Source organism: Medicago truncatula, chromosome 2 (genome assembly GCF_003473485.1).
Source record: "Medicago truncatula cultivar Jemalong A17 chromosome 2, MtrunA17r5.0-ANR, whole genome shotgun sequence".
Classification (NCBI taxonomy): domain Eukaryota; kingdom Viridiplantae; phylum Streptophyta; class Magnoliopsida; order Fabales; family Fabaceae; genus Medicago; species Medicago truncatula.
Genome location: NC_053043.1, coordinates 6,192,079 through 6,215,473, shown reverse-complemented (window position 1 = coordinate 6,215,473; position 23,395 = coordinate 6,192,079). Strand labels below are relative to the sequence as shown.

General features: G+C 30.5%; 1 protein-coding gene across 1 annotated transcript; it reads left to right on the top strand.

Moving 5' to 3' along the window:
- The first annotated feature begins 8,207 nt into the window (after positions 1 to 8,207).
- LOC11438865 (putative F-box/LRR-repeat protein 23) lies at positions 8,208 to 10,035 on the top strand. The gene is made up of 2 exons (XM_024776870.2): positions 8,208 to 8,369; positions 9,257 to 10,035. The coding sequence occupies exons 1-2, from the start codon at positions 8,208 to 8,210 to the stop codon at positions 9,737 to 9,739; spliced, it is 645 nt and encodes a 214-aa protein (XP_024632638.1). The 3' UTR covers positions 9,740 to 10,035.
- The last annotated feature ends 13,360 nt before the right edge of the window (positions 10,036 to 23,395 follow it).

The following is a 23,395-nucleotide window of genomic DNA, read 5'->3' as shown; positions in this document are numbered from 1 at the left end:
GAAACAACATATTACTACACAAAATTGTGACTTTCTTTTTCTCCTTATCTTTTTTTTTTTCTTTTCAAACTATATCTCTAATATAGTGGTTACAAATTCATAAGATGAATAAATAGTAAATTCAGAGTTAGAACCTCAATTATTATATATGTAATGTAATGTTTCTATCAACTACCGAGACCTAGGGGCGGATCCATTTAGGTGCTATGTGGAGGTAAAGCTCCACATGTTTCTTTCCTTTTTTTTTTTGGTTATAATTGATAAAAACAGAAAAGAAGTGACTCAGTAAATAACTCTCCTTTTCTCCCTCCCTCTTAGTTCCACAAAGGTATTTGGAGTTTTTGATGTGAACAAATTATTGAGGATGACTGAGTTTTATCCAAATGATTTTATAGATGTATCGGAAGTGGCGTTACGCACTCAACTTAAGAATTATGTTACAAATGTTCTATCTGACACAAAATTTGCTAAGTTGAAAGGGCTTTCAGATCTTTGTGCAAAACTTGTGGAAACAAATAAGTGCAAACAATGAGGTATGTTGGCACACTAGTGTATGTTCGACTATTTGATTTGCGAGTTTTTGTGTTTCTTACACAATCTCGACGAGAATAATATTTGTCGATTAAAAAAATAGATTTGGTTTGCATTATTATTTATTTGAAATTTTAGCTCCACATGTACCTAAAGTCTGGATCTGCCCCTGCCCGAGACCTTTGTATTTCTTTTCTAATGAAGATAAATTTAGGCAATGCCATCTTTTAGCAAATTCAAAAGAACCTATTTTTTTTTTGTGGTGTCTGAGGTTTGCGAACCCTAGACCTTGCATATATTATGCATTGTCCTTACCAACTGAGATAAACTCACATAGATCAAAAGAATTTATCTTATCATTATCTATGTTGTCCATGTTTTATTAACAATGATGGAAGTTTTTTTTTTTTAGAAGCTAGAAAAGCCACTTAAATTGACATCGAGAGAGAATCAAATCTAAGAATTGACACAAAAAAAGAATTGAACATGAAACTTTGAGAAGAAACATACTCCTCGTAATATATTCCCATTTGATTCTTATGTCAATGGACTATTAGTAAAACTTAAAAATAAAAAATAAAAGTGGATTTATTAGTAACAACTCCGTTTCTAATCACAATACACAACAGCCTCCCCCAAGATAAACCCCATCTCTTAAATTTACCACAACAGTAGTCTGATTGCTTTATTTCTTGTTTTCAAAACATGACGTTCATAATTGAAATCGACATGATTTGTGTAAAGGAACAACAATCAAACTTTCCTTTGTCTATAAAATTGTTCTTTTTTGCTTGTAACCAATTGTGGACCTACATGCATTTTAATTTGGGTCTACAAATACACCCTAGATTTTGATAAAATTATAAGTAATATATTGATTTTGTGTGGTTTTCTCCCTTTATGTTTCAAACAAATCACAGACCACACCACACCCTATTTTATAATTGATGAGATATATTAAAAGTATATTATTAATAATGTTTGTTTATTTTTATAATATATTGCACTCACTACTCATGCTCATGTCGACTGCTTATAAGTTGTAACCAAAATGTTTGACTATCATTATTTCTGTTTTTTCTTCTTCCTTTTTAGTAATGGCTAAATCGCTGGAGTCAGTGTGCAGTGCACATACCATGTCTGTCTTAATCTACAAATGGGTCTCACCATAATAAGTGTGTATGTGTATATCACTAATTTATGTTTGAAGGTATTAATAAAATTAGTAGGAAATATTAAAAGGGCATTTTGAAGCACCAACATGAATTGGACTATAATTATTTGAAAGCAAAATCTTTACTCTAAGTATTGTATATTGAGCGAGGAGATTGCACTACGAATTAATTCGAACATAATTTAATATCTGATTTGATAATTAACTCGTTAAATTTAGTTTATAGACCAAATGATTTGAATTTGAGTTAAAAACTAAGTTTATTAACTAAATGATCCGAACTTAAATTATATATAATTAGATTAGTTCGATTTATGAGTTGTATATTAAGGTTTGAAAGTGAAAGAATATTTTGAGCGTTTTCTCAATCCAAATGTGAAATTTTGATTGATTCTGTCTTTGTTACCTTTGGTATGGTTTTGTATTTTAAAATTTGAGTTTTCTAATATTTATATGCATATTTATGATAATCTGAACTTTAAATTTGTGTCTTTTCTTTAACACTTTATGATTGAGATAACTTATATTTTATTTCAATATTTGTCTTTAAAAAAATTAAAAGGTCTAAGATCTAAAATTTTATACTTATTTTGACAAAAAGAAAAACCTATTTTTAAATTTTGTGATTCAAGCAAACGAATTGAACTAAGTTGTTCGTAAAATTTAAATGGAGGAAACTTGGACTAAAAAATGTTCTTATAAACTCTGTCGAGTTTAGACGGATTTAACTTGATTCAACTCAACTCATTTTCAATCTTAAATTTCGTTGTCGTTAAAAGTAGCCAATCAAATTTTTCGACACAGATCGTCAAAGAAGTTAGTGGATATATTTCGGATACCTACAACATACTTAACAAAAGAAAACATTTGAAGATAAGAGGCAAGTAGCAAGCATATGTCGCACTCAATATCAGATAAGGCAGCTGGTGGAACAAATAAATTGAAAAAGTAAGTGAATTTCAAAGAGGGTGAGCTATATTTTGAGGCCTATATTACTTCACAAGTTGAATCTTGTTAGGAAAATTGAATTTAGTCATTGTCTACACATACAAGTTTCCAGTCCATTATACATTACATAATTACATAATGGAGCATGAAAAGGTTATGTTTGATCAATTAGGTAGTGTATGTATTAATTCCAACCGTGTATAATATTTCACTAGTCAATGCCTTTTCTTTCTTTCAATCATTTATCTAGTTGTTTGCATTTACATCCAGGTTCTAGAGAGATGAAGACAGTTCTTGAAAGTTCAGTACTGATTTTAACTCTTGGTAGCCTCTTCAATTTTTTTTTTATTAACTCTTGGTATTTTTTAGGAGCCACCTAGCTATAAGAATTCAATAACAACCACCAAAATAAAAAGTCAGAACTCTAATTTCAATTTCAAAAAATATCTTCTAAAATACAAATAAAAATGTCCCTCATTGACTTGTAAGAAAAAGTAACTTTACTTACGTAACAAACTAAAAATTGAGCGGAGTCACACACATGTTTGCTTCTCTTATTTTTATCGGACTTAACATCGAATATGTCACTATCTGAGACAAAAACAAATCTTAAAAGTTGAGTGAGATACATATCCACATTTTCTTTTTTTCTTTATAAATTACTTTCAATAGAAATTTTAACTCTTGGTATTTCTTAGGAGTCACCTTGCCGTAAGAATTCAATAACAACCACAAAAATAAAAATCAGAATTCTAATTTTAATTTTAAAAATTATCACCTAAAATAAAGATAAAAATGTCCTTCCTTGACTTGCAAGAAAAGTTACTTTACTTACATAACAAACAAAAAAATAGAGCGGAGTCACACATGTTTGCTTTTTCTGTTTTTGGCAAATTAACATCGAGCAAGTCATTGTCTCAAACATTACAATAAGGAAGTCGATAAACTTTTAGACAATTTTCAAGTATGGATCTACTTCATAGTGAACCTTATAACTTGCATCATTTTTATTTCATTGATTTGTCCTTTTATTCCTTAAAAATAATTATTTGATTGATTATTTTGAAGGATAACAAAAATTGCAGGCATTACAGTTGTGATGACAAGGCAAGGGTGTTTCCAAGAACCGACCTGATCTATTTCCTTCTGCTTCTCATTCTCTAACAATAATTCACATATTAATTTATTAGGTGATTAGTTGTTTCTGCTTCTAACTCTATCTGTATGTCACATGATCAAAGGTACCTTAGCTTTGTACACTTACAATCCACGTGAAATGATTTCTAAACTTTGTGACTTAAATCATCAAACACAAGCTATGTTACACCTTACCCTTTATTTTCCTATAATGCTCCACTCACTCTTTATTATTTGTTTTCTTATCACACACACATTGCTGATTTTATTTATATACAATCAATTAGTAACCATATCTTATATTATTATAATTGAAGGTGTCACCTTCTATTTAATTCTACCCTATATTTATTTAAACAAAACTTCCCTACGTGAGTAGATGATTCCAAGTTGGAGAATAATATAGAACTTATCAAATGGTTAACAAGCCCCCACATGCTAATCTTTATGCCGGCAGAGTTTGTGACAAAAAGGGAATTAAACCACTCAACAAAAAAATAATAAAGGATATAATGAAAAGGAAAAAAATTATGTTATGTGTACATGGGTCATTTTGATTATCTAATAATTGTACTTTGTATTATCATATTATACATTGTGATTGTCGAGCTTTTTCAAGTGGCACTTACAATTTTCAAACCTTTCTAAAATGACTGAAGTTGGAACTTGTCACCTTTTTTGGTTAATTAGGTATGCCTTTGATTATGAGGTGATAAAAAATTAATTGATTTTGAAAATTTGATTATGTCTATATATATTTACATATAAATAGATTGAACGATAAATTACACACAAAAATTAACCGTAAACGTAAAATTAATTATACTCGAGAACATTTAAGTATGTCATACACATCTAATATCAAGGTTGCCTCCTTCCTACAAAGTAGAAACAAATTGAAGCAATTGGTGTAGTTTGCTCTTCTTTTTTCTTCTTCCCATAAATAGAAATTTTATTCAAAGTATCTAGCATGCATCAACACTAGGGTTCAAGAGACCACTTAGTTAGGAGCTTGAGCTAGATAAAAGGGTACATCAAAAAGTCGCAAATATACCACCTATATAGAATTACTCATACAACTTGAGACAACAAATTTGGATCACACCAATTTGGCTAACCCATAACAACCAAGCTAAGAAAAATAAAAACTATACCAATCAAGATAGCACACTTCTACTATATATTGTAGTTTATAGTGTATGAAGCAATCAATTAAATTAAGTATAAATTTAAATTATTAGGTTGGTTTATAAAAACAAATTGAAGCAATTGGATGTATTTATATTCCTATTGTATTTATTTATTTACACTTTAAAGGCTTAAATTATTGTTGATTTCGTTGGCAAGTCAATAACAAGAGGGCTAATTGTTGCTTTAAACAAAGACTTTTGGTTCTTCATTTTCTTAGCATGTATGAGGTAGAAGATCTTGGAGTTGACATTACTAGCGTGTGCTTTAAGATTTGTTAATTATAATATCTGCCTAAACTTTTTTGAAAATGACACTGAATTTTGTAAAGAAAAACTGCTCTAATCATATCTATGGACTTTTCCTTTTATTCCATTTACTAAGCTAAAGTTGCTTTGATATGTCGTTTTAAAGTGAAAATTGTATTGATTATATACTATTGGATTGCAACAAGCTAAATGTTCTTCCGTGATTCCAGCAAAAGTTAATGAATGTGTTATTCGTTTTCTGTGTGTCCTTCTAAGAATTGTACATTTTGATCATTTGATGTCCTTACCAACTACATATATATGCTCAAATGGAAACTAAATTTTAGGGAGGTGTATTTGATTGAGATTTCTATTGACTACTTTTTTTTTAAAAAAAAAAAAACATGAAGATTTTATAATTGAATCAATAAAAAATATATGTTCGATACAATGTAGATTAGACTTCATTTTTTTTTTATCGAATTCTCTTTTTCTTCTGAAAACTTGAGGATAGAGGACAAAAAAATGCCCCATTCTCTTTTTCCACACACAAAAGGGTGACCAACATAAAGAATGTTGTTGTTGATTAGAATCTTATAAATCGATGAAATTGCACTAGAACAAGAAATGAAGACGTTGATGAAGCTAGAATTTAATCGAGGCATCAAATGATATTCTTAATTGTGATTCTATTTCTTCAAGCAACTGATGTTGAAGAATGGACTTTGTCCATCAGTTGTGTGTTCCTTAACTACTTCAATAGAATATTAATTACCTTTGTTTTTTAACACAAAATTGCCCTTTTATCCATTTCTTATTTTAATTTTATTTTCAATAGGTTTATAACTTATTGTGAAGTTTTAATTTAAGTTTTTGTTGTTGACATTAAAAAGGGAAATTATAGAATTAATAATTATTTTGTACATTTTTAATTAATTTTTTTGCTGCTTAATATTAATAGTAACTGATTTGTGCATTTTTTTTTTATGAGTGATACAATGGTTAAATATAAGACATTTGATTGCATTTTTCAAGAGAAAATTTATCGAACAAGATAAAAATTGTATATAACATCAACACCGACACTAGAAAAGGAACCTTGAGGTGATCAAACGATTCAACTAGATGAGCAATCTTGCAAGATTCAAAAAAGTCACCATGGATAAATTTTATGTCAAATTTTAAAATGTGGCCTCGAAAAATGTCTCCATATTTAGGAATATCCAATGAATCAATGAGATGCAGCTCGAAGAGTTGATATTAATTGTGGTCCCTATCAATGTCGAATTGAAAAGTAGTCCTTCAATGGAGATAAACATCCCAGAAAATTTCAAGCATATTGGTACAAAATGTTCCCTTCATGGCTAGAGCACTATCACATTAATGATGCTACTTATTATTTTCTTAGTTACTTATTCAGTAAACAAAAATCAAGTGGACACCTTAGAGTTGACATCGTCTCTAGAATATAATTTAAAGCATGGAGAAATATTCAATTCATATGTGTTAGTTTAACTTTTAAAAAAAAAAAAATGAAGAAATATCAATGTTGACAAGAGCTGTGTCAAGAGATCTGATCTATTGATTCAATTTGTTAGCTAAAATTTCTATATTGTGTTTTAGCATGCTATAGTGAATCACTAAGTTAACGAAAACTAGAGGTAACTTTCTTGAAATGATCAAATTCTTAGTTTCTTACGATGATGAATTTCGAAATTTAGTGTTAGAGAGCGTTTCATATAATACAATAATGAACTCTTATTGATTTTGCACATGATGAAAGAGATTATAAAAATTACATATCGTCTTTGCCAAACTTTATAACAAAAATCTCAAGATACGTTTAATGTGGAATTTAGTTAGCACTACAAAAATATTAATTTATAAGTTAAAAGATGGCGGTTGGAATGATCTATTGAAAAATTTGACTTTATTTTATGAACAACATGATATTGATTCTCCTGATTGTAATGTGTTTATATAGGGTGTGAAGGTTGCACTTGTCATAAAAAAAGGATAACATCTAAGCAAGTCTAACATTTTAGAATGAATCACTTTTATGTTACAATTGAACATCAATGGCAGGGAATGAATCACAAGAGTGTTTCTTTTTCTATTTTGACCTTTTTTTTTTTCTTTCAATTTTTTTGTTTATTACCAGCAGACTAGAGTGTTTCTTTTTCTATCTTACAAATTTCTCACACTCTTATAAATTTCAGATTATATAATCTGAAAACTCTAAAACATTCTCCAAAAAATTTGAAAACCCTCCATTTTTTTTCTTCGGATTTTATAATCCAATTAAGATGTACGAGAAGGTTAGTGTATGAAACAAAAAAACGTTCATTTTATACTAACAGACAGGGGCGTAGTTATGAATTCCAATGGGGTGGCTTTGGCCACCCAAGATTTATTTTTATTTTTATTTAAAAAGGTTAGTATATTTAGTAATTAGCTACCCCAATAGTATATATTTAGCTACCATACAAATGAGTTGATTTGTGAAAAACTAATAGAAATAAAAATGTTAATTTTTTTTTTGACAAAGAAATAAAAATGTTAATGATATCCACTTGTTTTATAGATGTATTTTATTTTATTTTTACATTTTTATCATCTAAGAAACAACAAAGAGAGCTTTATAGCTACAAAAATTAAAGAGAACTTTATTAACAACAAAAATTGTGAAGAAAACACTCAATATATATTTTTTATCTTATTTTTGAATAATTGGCCTCTGGTATAAAAATGGCTAGCTTCGCCTCTATAACGAGCTTGCCCAATTGTTGGAAGAATTTGTGACAAAATGGGCCTCATAAAATCTTGAGTCCAGATCTGCGTAAATCTGTCCAGTTATGCGATTCTTCTCATAGATACGTGACACGCGGCAATTATAAGTTCAATGGCTTGGATTAAAACTGAAAACTATTTAATAGTATACTCCATCTTACAATTGTCATGCCCTAATTCAATTCAATTCAATGGAATCCTTATCATCTTCTTCTTCTTCCGTAACCTCCTCGCCGAATTCAAAACAAGTAACCGATTCTGGAGAACGAAACTGGGTAGATCTTCCACGAGATTCAGTGTTATCCATTTTCCGGAAGCTTGACTCAATCGATATTCTCATTCGCCCTTACAATGTTTGCACCATATGGCGCGAAATCTCAAAGGACCATTCCCTCTATCGCACTATCAACATGCCCAATTCAGCCGACCCTAACACTAAATGGGAGTTACTGAATCTATGCTACCGCGCAGTTGATTACAGCTTCGGCCACATAATTCATATCAACATCGAGAATTTTGCTACCGATGCTCTTCTCCACCATATCACTAATTCGTAGTATGTTTCATTTTCTCTTTCTTATTTATTTTTAATTCACATTCGTTGTTATGTCCAATTCCTTTTTTTATTTTATAGCATACCAAAAACATCCTTAATTAAAGGGTTAGTGATATTTTAGGGTCTAAATTAGTGATACATACTTTTGTCTACAAGTCCCTGGCAAAATTGCCAAAATTGTGAGACTGAACGCCATCAATTGTGTGTTTGTGTTGAAAAGAAAGGACAAAATATGTGTTCCCCTTCTACTATTAGTGATACACAATATCTTCTATTATTAGTGATAACAATACTAGTGAGACTTTGTTTTAAAGGATAAGTGACAATTGTCTTTTTATTTATTTCAGATTTTTATGTTTGTGATATAGTTATCGCCAAAAGTGAAAACTTGCACGTGTTTGTAATACATACTAGTTTGTAGTGCTTCTGTTTATATTATAAAATGTCAATATGTGATTTATAAATACGAAATTTGAAATTTTTAGATAGATAACTAAACTTACCACACATACTTTAGTAACACTAGTTAGTATATCAATGTATGGTGGATTTTGGTGGCATATCTATGTAACAGTATCTCATCTTGCTATCTTGACATTTTACAGTGCAAGACATTTACAACGCCTTCGTCTTGCTTGTTGCTATAACGTAACGGATCAAGAATTTTGTGAAGCTGTTGAATAGCTTCCTCAATTAGAGGAACTTGATATATCACTCAGCAACCTAACTCATCATTCTTTTGAAGCCATTGGCCGAAGTTGCCCTCGATTGAAAACCTTTAAATTTAACATTCAAGCATACAAATATCCACGCGTTGAAGATGATGATGATGCATTTGCTATTGCGCAAACCATGCCTGGATTACGCCATCTCCAGCTTTTTGGAAACAAGATGACTAATGATGGTTTGCTTGCTATTCTTGATGGCTGTCTTCACCTTGAATCTCTCGACATACGCCAATGTTTCAACATTAATTTTAATTTGGTAGCAAGTGTGGGGAAGAGATTTATAGAACAAGTCAAGTATTTACGGCTTCCATATGATGCCACTGATGATTATCCATTTCAAGCGGCATTTGATTATGCTTCACTCGCTGAAGACCCAGATTGGTTTGTGTACCAAGATTTTTTGTCTGACGATGATTATGAGTATTATGAGGTATTATGAATTCTGCATAGGAGAAACGTGTTGTGAATGTCTTAGACTCTTAGTAACAACTCCTCGTTTTTTCTTTGTAACATTGGGATACAAAGAAAGTATGGAACGACCCATCAATGCATGTTTGAATGAATTTATTTGGTACGACAGTCTTTTTCATTGACATATTGCAGTTGATAATATCATCTAGTATCTTTGTGAAGCACATTCATTGTTTGCAACTTGTGTTTATCTGATAAATAAATGTAAGAAGCAGTTTATTTAGAGATGTTTGAAAATATGAGAATTTATAGTTTGACTGTGAATTTCTAAGTTTTGTAAAGCGCAGTTGATTTTTTTACCCTGTCTTAAAAATAAAAAAGATTAGCATTTTGATATAATTCATGGTGAAATGTTGGTGCTAAAGTGCTAGTACAAAAATACTACCATCAAGGGCAACTGCCTCAGTGGGCATTTATGATCACGGTATACAACTACATAGAAATTAGATTTGTGTTGATCTCTTTATATATTGTTATAGTTTGTTTTAGTTTATTGATAATTGTAAACATTGAAGGAAATAATTGGAAGAATAAAATGATCACACAACTCAAATTTCTCTATCACCCTTGTATACTAGAGATATGCTAAAAACAAACACTCAAACAGTCATTTGTCTAGATAGAATTAAAGGAGGACTTATTGTTAGGCATTTAAAGAAAATTAATTTAGTGTTACTTGGTAAATGGTGTTGAAGGTTAATGGGGGATTGAGAAGGGTTGTTCTATATGGTTTTAGATATAAAAATATATATTATTGTGATGGAGGTATGATCATATGTCTGTTATGTATGGGGAATGCTTTGGGAAGGATAATTTGGTGTGTGTAGTGGGAAATGGTGAAAATACTCTATTTCGGAGACATTTTTGTTGGAGGGTCGTTCTCTTGGCGAAGGTTTTTCACGGTTTTATAGTGTTTCTAATGTTTAAGATGTCATTGTTGCGAATAAATTTAGATTACGGGAGTGGGTTATAATTGGAGGAGAAGATTATTTGTTTGTGAAGAAGAAAGTCTTTTGGAATGTATGCATTGCTTGTTAATGTGATTTTGCAGGATAATTTAGCTGGAAAATGGATATGGAAGTCTGAGCAAATATGGACTTTACTCAATTAAAGGATAACTTAGCGAGAGGTTTGCATTGTTGTATATATGGTGTTTCTAATGTTAAAAATATTATTGTTACATAGAAGTTTAGATTGGATGAGGGGGTTAGAGTTAGAGGAGAAGATTATTTGCTTGAAATTTGGACATTGGCCAATCAAATGAATGTACTAGTTATTATCTAAAGATTTTTTCAAGCTGCAGAGATTGATCTTATTAGTAACAAAGACATTTTGTGGAACAAATTGGTGCCATTTAAAGTTTTTGTCTTTGCTTGGAAGTTGTTGCAAAATCGACCTCTAACGAAAGACAGTATGTTAAAGTATGGTGGTTTTGTTTCCAAGCTTCTTGTTTTCGTTGGTGGATGGCATACAAATGAAAGCTTAAATCACCTTCTTTTTTAGTTTCCCATGTTTGGTCGAGTATGGTGATTTATTCTTTAGTGGTTGCGTATTCAAAGTGATTTATCAATTACTCCTCAAATTAACCTTCACAAATTTCGTGGTTTACCTCTGAATGTAAAATAACTAAAGATTTTCTTCCAACGACATGCACTTTATCTATTCGAAAAGAGTGTAATAGATGCATTTTTCATCAAAATGAAGTCTCTTTAGCGAATATCATTGATAGAATGAAAAATGCTTACTTGGTAGTGGATAAAGATAAAATCTAATGATTTTGAGTATGACTTAAATCATTAATTGTCTAATCCATTACATTGTTGATGATTTTGTAATTTTTCTTTTTGTTGTTGTCTCTTTTATTTAAGTGTGTATTCCATTTGGTTATCTATCTTGGCACACCTTGAATCGCCATGCATAACAAGGTTTAAGAGGAAAGGAAGGTTAGCATGCCACACTCGCTTTTATTATTTATTTAAATAATTGTATGTCTTTTATATTATTATTTTTACCAACCCACCAATCCTGATGAGATGTGGTGAGATATACGACCCTCTTTCTTAATTTCAACCCACCTTTATTTTTTTGTTGTTTCATGGCGAGGCAGAGCATAAGAATATGGGTATGTTTATTATGCCACTCCTATTAGGTTATTTCTTATTTGGGATAACTTCTAGTATATGTTATTACAAGGATTTGGATTAGCTGCTGTAAAAGAATCCCACAGTTACACACAGTTGAGCAAATCTAGACCATTAAAGCCATCCAAATGATCCAACGCACCAAATTACTTCTCCTATGGTTTATAATTGTCTAAACCACGTCACTCTAAATCAGATTGCACAACACTTCATGGGGTCGGAAAATATAACGACGAGAAGAACAATGGGTCAACGGCGGCACGACGGGCAAGAGATTGTATGGCGGTCATCGTCAAGCATGGTCGGAGAGATGGCGGTCGTCGTCAAATGTGGTTGGGGAGGCGCACATGACTTCTTCACTCCTCCCATCATCTGAATCCCTTTACGACTAAAGTGAATCAAATCGTTTTTATATTGTTTGGAGAAATCAAATTAAACAAGAAATTTGTGATGAAGAAGAAGAATTGTTTACAATCAAATTAAACAGATGCAATATGTTCCTGCTCAAATTTTTTGAATGAGCTTGGGATTCAAACCTTCTGGAGATATTGTGAATGAGCTTTGGATTCACAAGCTAGGTCAATTAACACTAGTTTTTTTCATTCATTATAGCTTCTTATGATTCAAACATTTCCTTTGTTTTGTACTAGAAGACAACATGTTGTCTTAGCTGGAGAAACTTTATAATACTTTTTAAAAAGATTATTTTAAAAAGTTGAAACGACGTCGTTTGGCATAACTGTGTGAAATTTGGGTATTTTGCTACATCAGAAAATCCCAATCCGTTGTTACAGATATGTTATATTGACAACCAAAGTTGTCACAACACTGTATGTATATACGTTAGATTCCATTTTTTCAACTTTTCATGTATCTCGGGATGCGGACTTTAGAGACAAAGAGTATACATGACCCACAAAAAATAGTATAAGTTATTCATTAATTATCATTTTTTGATTGTACATATATCACACTTCATTTAGATTCATGCATTATGCCCTTTGCCTTGAACATTTGAAACACTCAACATAGTTCTCTTAGAAACTCTCTACTAGGTATTTCTTCTTCCTCTTCAAACTCTGCATCATACCTCTCACCATCTTCCTTATTTACTTTGTATTCTACCATAAATATAGTTTCTTTGGACTTCGTTTACGAGTTTTGGAAAAAAAGAATAAGCAAATTTGAAAAATAGAAAACATCATAAAGGGAGGGCTTTGGGGTGTTCAACTTTTTTCACAATACAAAAATCTTTTCAATTGAGGGAACTCAAAAATTGTATTGGAAGAAAATTTTGGAGGGTTATATGAATTTTTCAAATTTAATCTATGTTGTTATAATATGGTTAAAATAAAATAAAAATACTAATCAAGCATGAAGAAATCTAGCTTGGGAACTTCATTATCATCCTCCACATTGGCTCTTATCTTAGCAACTTCCATCTCCTTGCAATATTCATCAACACTCTTGGTATCTTGGGTGTGTCTTTGTAATTTGTTGTGCAATTTCCTATGGTAATATGAAGGCGTGGATCTTTTCATCTCATCCCAAATATCAAAGACCTGTTTTGCATGTCTATGTAAAGAATCAAGAAGATTCATCAAGTAATGGATCAAATCAAGACAAGTCAAACAAACCATTGGAAAACAATTTATCTGAATGCATTACCTTAATTTATTGAATAAAATCAAATATTACCCATAAAGAAAAATAATGCTAATTCTTTATAACATAATGCCTAACGGACCTATATGCAAATATGAGAATGACATTAAGGGTGCGTTTGTTTTATCTTTTAAAAAAATAAATTTTGTGTTAAAAGAATCTAAAGATTAATTTTTATAGAGATTTTTTTTTAAAAAAGTTGCTTTTGTTTGTCTACCACCCATAAAAATCCATTTTTTAAAGAAAATGAGTTTTAACATGTACATGTGTTACCTCTTTGTTGTAAAAAAAAAAAAAATTTTGAGAAAAGCTAGTCCTAATAGCTTTTCATTTTAAAATCAAAATAGACTTTTTTGATAAAATGATTTCTCTAAAAATCCTAAACAAACCGTTCAAAATGAAAAAAAAAGTGATTTTTTTCCAAAAAAAATCCAAAACAAACTGGCCATAGGTCTCTTAACGAGCATTCCTTGGTTTTGACTAACCAACAGTAATACATAGATAAAGGAAATAGCATTATTTTCCTTTATGGGATGGGCATTATTTGATTTTATTCCATGAATTAAGGCAATGCGTTCAGATAAATTGTTTTTCAATGGTTTGTTTGACTTGTCTTAATTTGATCCATTACTTGATGAATCTTCTTGATTCTTTCCAATCTCATCCTTTCTTGATAGATTGATCACACTACACTAAAACATATTATGTAAATTCAAGGGCTTCAACCTGCATCTTTTTAACGTTAATACAGGTGTTACAACAAAAATTCGTTCCATTTTTGTTTCCCATTCTAAATAAGTCTCTGAATTATTTCTTCCGTCAAAAGGTGGTACTTTTATTTTTAAACCACTCAATTTGTTCCCCCTAGGTCTTTCTTCTCTCCTTCTCATCCATTACTCCTCATCGCTATAATTTTGTTGGTTTTCTAATCGACCAAGTTTCTCATGTATTTTCTTCCCTCAACATCTTTACCATTTGAGTTGTAAGAGTCTCCAACAACTTCACCACCTGAACTTTGACATGGTTAATCACAAAAATTGGGAAGAAATTGGTCCTTACGTGTTTACACTCAATTATATATATAATATGTCACACTCTTGCCTTTTTCCATTCAAATTCTCTTTTCAATTCCTTTAAAGAAACCAATCCCCAATCACAAAAACAAGATTTAAGGAAACAATCTTACTAAAAAAAAGAAAAAAAAAAGAAGAGAGAGAGTAGCGTAAAAAAAAAAGGAAAATTATGAGAAAGGAAACAATCTTACTAAAAAAATAATAATATGAAAAAGGAAACAAATAAAAAATAAAAAAAAAAGGAAATATAAGAAAGAAAGTAAATAACTCACAATGATACTAGGAAACAATTTTGTCAAAAAAAAAAAAATTGATACTAGGAAACAATAGTGTCACAACAATTAAAAAGAAAAGATGAATCTTAGCTCTAATAAATATTTGGTTTCTTTTTTATTTCTCTTTTTTTTTTCTTCACTTTTTTTATTTTTTTCCAACTTTTTTTTTTATATTTGGATTCAACTGAATTAAAATAAAATAATTGTAAACAAACAATAGAAAAATAGATGATCACAAATTTGATACAATAAGGTCTAAATAAGAACCTTGCTCTAATTATCACTTGATTGATGACTACCCAATTGATTGATTTGTCATTCTATGTGCATATCATTGACAATTATAACACATAATTTGAAATGATGATTAGAACTAGAGTTATGAATTTGCTAGAATAGAATTGACAATGAAAAAGAAATATGTATAATTCTAGGAACAAATAATAAAACGATGGTAATAAAAGGAATATGGAAATATGGAAGATAAAAATGGAGGGGGAGGGGTGGATCGACGCTCAACCTTTTAGGAAGAAGATGAATGATAAACCTTGGGGGAATGATTGCCATAAGAAAATTTGGTTTCTTGGTATGATCAAAGAGAATGAGAATAGTCTAATCCATAACCGAAAAGAGACAAGCAATTTACTTGTGCTCCATGATTATAGAAACACTATCAGAAAAAAGAATTAGGGTTAAGTATGTTTTTTATTCATATAAATATACTAATTTTTTGTTTTAGTTTCTTTAATTTTTTTTTTCAACTTTTAGTTCCTATAAAATTTTCAATCACTACTTTTGGTCTCTATTTTTAAGTCAACTTTCTGTATTTTTTTAATGAAATTGTGCATAAATATGTAGAATATTGTAAAAATCTCTCCCAAACAAATATAATTTTTTAACAAAACATAAATTAAATATGAATTTTTAACCACACAAAATATAATAATTCATATTTTGTTAAAAATTCTATTTTATTTTGGGATAAATTCTTATAATATTATAAATTTTTCTTCAAAAATATGTTTTCTACATATGAGTTTACTTTAAATGAGGGATCAAAAGCGAAATAATTTTTTTTTGAAGGACTAAAAGTTGAAGAATTTTTTTAGGGGAACTAAAATGGAAAGTTGACATATTTATAGGATCAAAAACATATTTAACCCAAAAAAACTAAGACCATGATGCCGCATTACAAGGAAGCTACACACATGTGGATAATATCAACGAAAAGTGTTGTGCAAACAAAGAAATACACTCAATCATGGAGCACTATCCCTTACAACACGATGATTCACACATTACCCATGTAATTAGTCGAAGAAGACTAATTTCTGCAAGGCACGTCGTGGCTAGTAGAACTAGTGTTTGCCTATAAATACCAACCTTGTAAATTTTTCTAACACACATAATCAATGAATCAAACAAACTATTTTTTTTTTAGATTTTTATCTCTTTACCTTTCTGCTTCTATCTTCTGTTATATGCATAGTTTAGTAATTCAACACCCCAAAATCTTCTCACTTGTCACTCGTTGGAGTAGTTAAGGAACCCAAAACTCAATGTAACATTAAAGAAAGAGAATCATAACTCATATTCCACCTGTTTCAAAATACACATTGCAGTCAACCATTTCATATATGTCAATACACAACTTTGAACATTAATATCCTTAATTATCAATGATAAAATTTTATAAAATTTTGATATTTAAAAATATTTATTGAAACAAATTGAACAACATCTTATATGGTAACATTTATATTATATATTAGGTAAAAATATATAATCAAAATAAACTATACGAATAATATACATTATAAAACTACGACATGTATTTTTAACGGAGAGAGCTGTGAAGCCTGGATACGAGATACGATACGGATACGATACTGCACCGATACGGAAAAATTTCAAAAATCAAGATACGATACGGCTGGGATACGTTAAAAAAAAATTATATAATTAAATTTACAATATAATTATAACCATTTTTTTAATATGCAAGTATATTAACAAACACAAGAAACCAGACTCGTAGCACATTAACATAAATATAAATAATATTGACGATTAAAAGAGTGGTCATTAGTCAATTACATACGCAATATATACCAAAAAGAGCACCATCGGTGCTATACATCAATGCTACACTATATATAAAAAGAACTTGTTAGTGTTATACTATATCGATCCAAAAAAGAATCACTATATCCAAAAAAAAAAAAGAACACATCACTACTAAGAGTTAACACAAACAAGTAACTAACGTTTACATCTCCTCTCCTCCATTCCCATCATCAAGATACAAATCAACTTCCAAATCCGGTTCATCCAAAGACAACTCTGCTAACTCAATTCCAACATCATCAAGTGGTTCACACATTCTTGATTGTCCTTTCTTATATCCATCTTCTTTCCTTGACAATAGTCGAAGATTAGTATGCACATAACCAAATTTTCTACCCTTTTTGGATCCATTTTGTTTCTTTTCAAAGAATGGATAAAAGAGAAAGTACTCAAATTTCTCTCACAACAGGAGGAAGAACAAGGTTACACAAGAAGCTTTAAAGCAAGCTTTTGGATAGTTTGACGGTGGCCAAAGTGGACAGCGACCACTTTGGAAGAAAAAGTTGAAACCCTAATTTCTTAGAAAGGGAAAGATGCAATTGGTTGTGTGGTGTGGTGTGGGTCGTACTGGCACCAAAGATAGATAAAGGAAATATATATATATTATAGTAATATAATGTTTTTATTCTTATTTTTTAAAATAAAAAAAAAACAGAAATCAAAATAATATAAAAAAAAAAACACAAGTATCCGTGCGTATCGGGATGTATCGCAAAGTATCGGATAATTATTTTTTTAAAAAATAAAATTTAATATTTGGATACTCTCCGGATACGTATCAGGAAGTATCGGACATGTATCGGTGCAGGATACACAGGGGATACAATACGTCATCCATTTTAAAGTATCGGGGCTTCACAGGGAGAGAGTAGTTATTAATCGATACCTCACCTAACTTTGAAGTTCAACAAGAGTAATAAACTCAAATAAATGATTTGTGCTTATAATATAACTAGACCATTGACCCGTGCTAACGCACGTGTCATTTAAAAAATTAATACTCACTGAAAAAATAAAACATTGTAGTTCGCTTGAATGTAAAAATTGTCGTGAATCAAAGCAAAATGACAATTACCATAGACTTTGTTATTGTTCCATAATTCTAGTACGTAGTTCCTGTTACTTTAACATAACATATAATTTTAAAAGGGAAACTGAAGTTCGTTGACATGCAAATAGTTTCAATAAATAAGAAAATGAATAGTACACAAAAAAGTCCTTACACATTACGGAAAACTTCTCTGTAGATCACACTTGATGCAACATCGGTATCATCGCCGTCGTCGTCATTAATCAATATTTTTAAACCACCCCTCGAAGTAACCCGTGATATTGCAACGTACAACTGTCCATGTGAAAAATAACAAAGATGAATCCAAAACGACATCTAAAAATTTCAATAAACAGATAGCTACCTCAGTTGACTCAATCATGCTTTCAATTGATTCGGTTAGTGTTGAGCAAGTCATCTGATAAAGACGCAGAGCTGTTCGTTGAAATTTGGCTGACACTTCGGGTGAACTGTATTGATGCATTTTTCATTCTAATAAAATGGCACCAATGTTAATAGAAGAGTGGTGAGACCTCCAGATAACTTAATTATGACCAAAAAAACTTGTCATTATTCTAAAGCATATAAAAATGTAAATGGTTACCGTGTCATGTACACAGCGACATCAGGCAAATCGCCATTAAGTATCAGCTTAGTCCCATTAAAGGCATTAGCAACTCCCATAGCACCTAATTTTTTAAAAAATCAACAGCAAGTGAACATAATTTCACATTTCATTGTTGATATCAGCAGAAAGCACAAACTTAAAACACGACATACCTACATACATGCGTGTCTTGCAAAACTGCAATATCAATATAGTAGGTGTGTCGTTGTCATGGTTGCCAAAAAAGGTCACAATTTTGTCAGCATGTTCACCCCAAAGAGAGCAATGCAAGCGGTTGTTTCTGTAATAAAATATTACCAAAATATCAATTCAGAAACATAAGGTATATTAAAATTATATTACAACCAGGTACAAAGAAAGAGACAAATCTTACTCAAGATCTTCTAAAGTGGGATCAATAACCCTGCTTTTCCTTCCGTCCTTTTCAGTTTCCCTTATATCACCAAAATTAGGAAGTGACCAACATTTTAGGATAAAGATTAATATGAATAAAATGAAATTAATATTGTTGATGGGGCACTTTGTTTTACTTAAGAATTGACATTTTTTTTTTACTTAAGAATTACCATAGTTGATTCGCCAAAACATATTTTAGAGATGTGGATGAAATGTGTAGTAGTTACTTGAATGAGAGGAATTAAGATTTTTAGTTTGTTTCCACCCAAAACATATTTTAGAGATGTGGATGAAATCCCCTACTTATTTGAATGAGAGAAATAAGGATTTTAGTTTGTTTCCACCAAAAAGTTATTTTAGAGATGTGGATGAAATCTCTTAGTTACTTGAATGAGAAGAATTAGGATTTTTAGTTTGTTTCCACCGAAAACATATTTTAGAGATGTAGATGAAATCCCCTACTTATTTGAATGAGAGAAATAAGGATTTTAGTTTGTTTCCATCAAAAAGTTAGATTAGAGATGTGGATGAAATCTCTTAGTTACTTGAATGAGAGAAATTAGGATTAGGATTTAAGTTTGTTTCCACCCAAAACATATTTTAGAGATGTGGATGAAATCTTTAGTAGTTACTTGAATGAGAGGAATTAGCATTTTTAGTTTGTTTCCACCCAAAACATATTTTAAAGATGTGGATGAAATCCCCTAATTACTTGAATGAGAGAAATAAGGATTTTAGTTTGTTTCCACCAAAAACTTAGTTTAGATATGTTGATGAAATCTCTTAGTTACTTGAATGAAAGAAATTAGGATTATGATTTTAGTTTGTTTCCACCCAAAATATATTTTAGAGATGTGGATGAAATCTTTAGTAGTTATTTGAATGAGAGGAATTAGGATTTTTGGTTTGTTTCTACCCAAAACATATTTTAGAGATGTGGATGAAATCCCCTGATTATTTGAATGAGAGAAATAAGGATTTTAGTTTCTTTCCACCAAAAAGTTAGTTTAGAGATGTGGATGAAATCTCTTAGTTACTTGATTGAGAGAAATTAGGATTAGGATTTTAGTTTGTTTCCACCCAAAACATATTTTAGAGATTATGATTAGTAATTGTTAGTAATAATGTTAAGAGGAGACGTTACACAGCTATGCTACTAAATTGATTCTAGTAATTGTTACAAATAATGTTACTAAAAGCCATGTTACTAAAATGCTTCAGTAACACAGCCATGCTACTAAATTGATTCAGCAACGCAAAAACAAACACAAATATATAAATCAAAAAGCAAAGCAAGCAAGGCTGAATTATTTATGAAATTCAAGGGACATTTGCTAAATTCAAAGACAAAAAAAAAATAGATGCTTCCAAAACTCTAAGAAACTAAAACTTAAAATTCAAATTGGAAAGGTCTTGCACAATTTATCTAAACATGGACTAATTGTAAATAACATCAAGGTAGATGGTATCATGTGACCCAACCATCGGAGCACCCCCTATGATCTTCACACCTTGTTGGACTTAGGATCAGTTAATATTGCATAGCGCCCAATTTGATCTTCGAAATCACCGCCAAACATGTTACGCAAGCATACTGCACCCTAAAAAAATAACAAACAAAAACATCACAAACATTGATAAAAATAGAATGCAAATAATTAAGAATTGGTATATTTCACAAAAAACACATACAACATCAATGTCATATTCAACGATATATGATCTGTATTTCAGTCTGAGCTTGTTGATTGTTTTGTCAAGATCGGAAAAAGAGTTTTTCACCAACGGACCTACAAAAGATTGAAAGGGATCGAAAGAATGATTTATACTTTAAAACAGCGAGGAATAAGAGCAAAAATCTATATATTTAGTTTAAACCAGAGTGGAATGAAGATATGGTTACCAGTGAGGCAGTGGTATGACAGCAAAGTCTGAATGTTTCTTGAAGCCATGTTGAAAAGAGATTTCGGTTTAGGAGAAAGGATTAAAATATATTGGTTAGGGTTTGGAGGAGGGGAATTAGGAAATATGGTTTAGGAGGAGTGAAGTTAGATGGTTAAGGTTTGGAGGAGGAGAATTAGAAAATATGGTTAGGTTTTAAAGGAGGGAAAAGTTGCTAAAATATTAGGGTAAAAATATTAGGTTAAAATTAAGGCAACAAAGCTTTCTTAGGAACTAGACTTTCCACCCGTGCTGCCGCACGGGTCATATACATTGTAGATATAGTAGACAAAAACAAATCTCAATGCATATCAAAGAGAATGAAATATGTGGTCCCAAATATATGCAGATGTTGGAATTCGAACCTCAGACACCACGCTTATTCACCAAAAAAATATTAATTTTTATCAATCGTGTGTTACTTCATTCTTTTGTTAAAACTATATGTCAATATTATATTATTGGTATGTTACTTCATATTTTTCTATTTTTTTTTTGAAAAAATGTTACTTCATTCTTTTGTAAAAATTATATGTTAATGTTATATTATGTACCTAAAAATAGTTCATTCTTAACCTCAACATGTAAAATGTTTTATTTAAATAATTTTCCTTTTATCGAATATTTGGCCTTTACCGTAAATGATACCCTTTAACTGTTTGTTGAAATGTTTCTTCCACCTGTTTATATAGATTGCAAAATTCAGGTGCATTTTGTGGTAAATATTTAACAAAGAGAGTTCAGTTCTAATTTGGATGAAAAGTGTAATATTAACAAAAAAAATGTTGCTATAATCTTTCAAAACCCTTTTATTCCAATAGGGCGATTTGTTTTGTTGAAGAAATAGGGCGATTTGTTTTGAAGAAATAGGGGAAATAAAGCGATGCCGATTTGCTTTGTTCATGAAAATAGGAGATTAGGTGTGAGCATTAGCGTTGTTCATGAAAATAGAAGATTAGGTGTGAGCATTAGGGTTAAAACGGTAAAATTATGCAACAGGGTTTAGGTTAAAATTAGGGCTCATGAAAATATGAGATTAGGTGTGAGCATTAGGGTTGTTCATGAAAATATAAGATTAGGTGTGAGCATTAGGGTTAAAACGGTAAAATTATGCAACAGGGTTTAGGTTAAAATTAGGGCTCATGAAAATATGAGATTAGGTGTGAGCATTAGGGTTGTTCATGAAAATATAAGATTAGGTGTGAGCATTAGGGTTAAAACGGTAAAATTATGCAATAGGATTTAGGTAAAAATTAGGGCTTACGGGTTACCTTTAATATATAAGAAGATTAGGTGAGAGCAATAGGATTGTTCATGAAAATAGGAGATTAGGTGTGAACATTAGGGTTAAAACAGTAAAATTATGCAATAGGGTTTAGGTTAAAATTAGGGCTTACTTGTTAACTTTAATATATAAGAAGATTAGGAGAGAGCATTAGGATTGTTCATGAAAATAGGAGATTAGGTGTGAACATTAGGGTTAAAACAGTAAAATTATGCAATAGGGTTTAGGTTAAAATTAGGGCTTACATGTTAACTTTAATATATAAGAAGATTGTTCATGAAAATATGAGATTAGGTGTGAACATTAGGGTTAAAACAGTAAAATTATGCAATAGGATTTAGGTTAAAATTAGGGCTTACTTGTTAACTTTAATATATAAGAAGATAAGAAGATTAGGAGAGAGCATTAGGATTGTTCATGAAAATAGGAGATTAGGTGTGAACATTAGGGTTAAAACAGTAAAATTATGCAATAGGGTTTAGGTTAAAATTAGGGCTTACATGTTAACTTTAATATATAAGAAGATTGTTCATGAAAATATGAGATTAGGTGTGAACATTAGGGTTAAAACAGTAAAATTATGCAATAGGGTTTAGGTTAAAATTAGGGCTTACCTGTTAACTTTAATATATAAGAAGATTAGGAGAGAGCATTAGGATTGTTCATGAAAATAGGAGATTAGGTGTGAACATTAGGGTTAAAACAGTAAAATTATGCAATAGAGTTTAAGTTAAAATTAGGGCTTACATGTTAACTTTAATATATAAGAAGATTGTTCATGAAAATAAGAGATTAGGTGTGAACATTAGGGTTAAAACAGTAAAATTATGCAATAGGATTTAGGTTAAAATTAGGGCTTACTTGTTAACTTTAATATATAAGAAGATAAGAAGATAAGAAGATATGTGATTATTTTAACCAACAAATACTGAATAGGGTAAATTAAAATTTTGAATCTCAACTACTAAACGGGAAAAGGTAAAAGTGTTTGTACATGATTGACAAAGGGAAAGGGCAAGTGTTTGTACATGATTGACTATAG

Bases quoted from the DNA above. Each gene is read 5' to 3' on its own strand.
- LOC11438865 (XM_024776870.2), top strand. From the start codon at position 8,208: ATGGAATCCTTATCATCTTCTTCTTCTTCCGTAACCTCCTCGCCGAAT. The intron at 8,370-9,256 runs GTTTGCACCATA...GCTGTTGAATAG, and splicing joins TTCTCATTCGCCCTTACAAT to CTTCCTCAATTAGAGGAACT.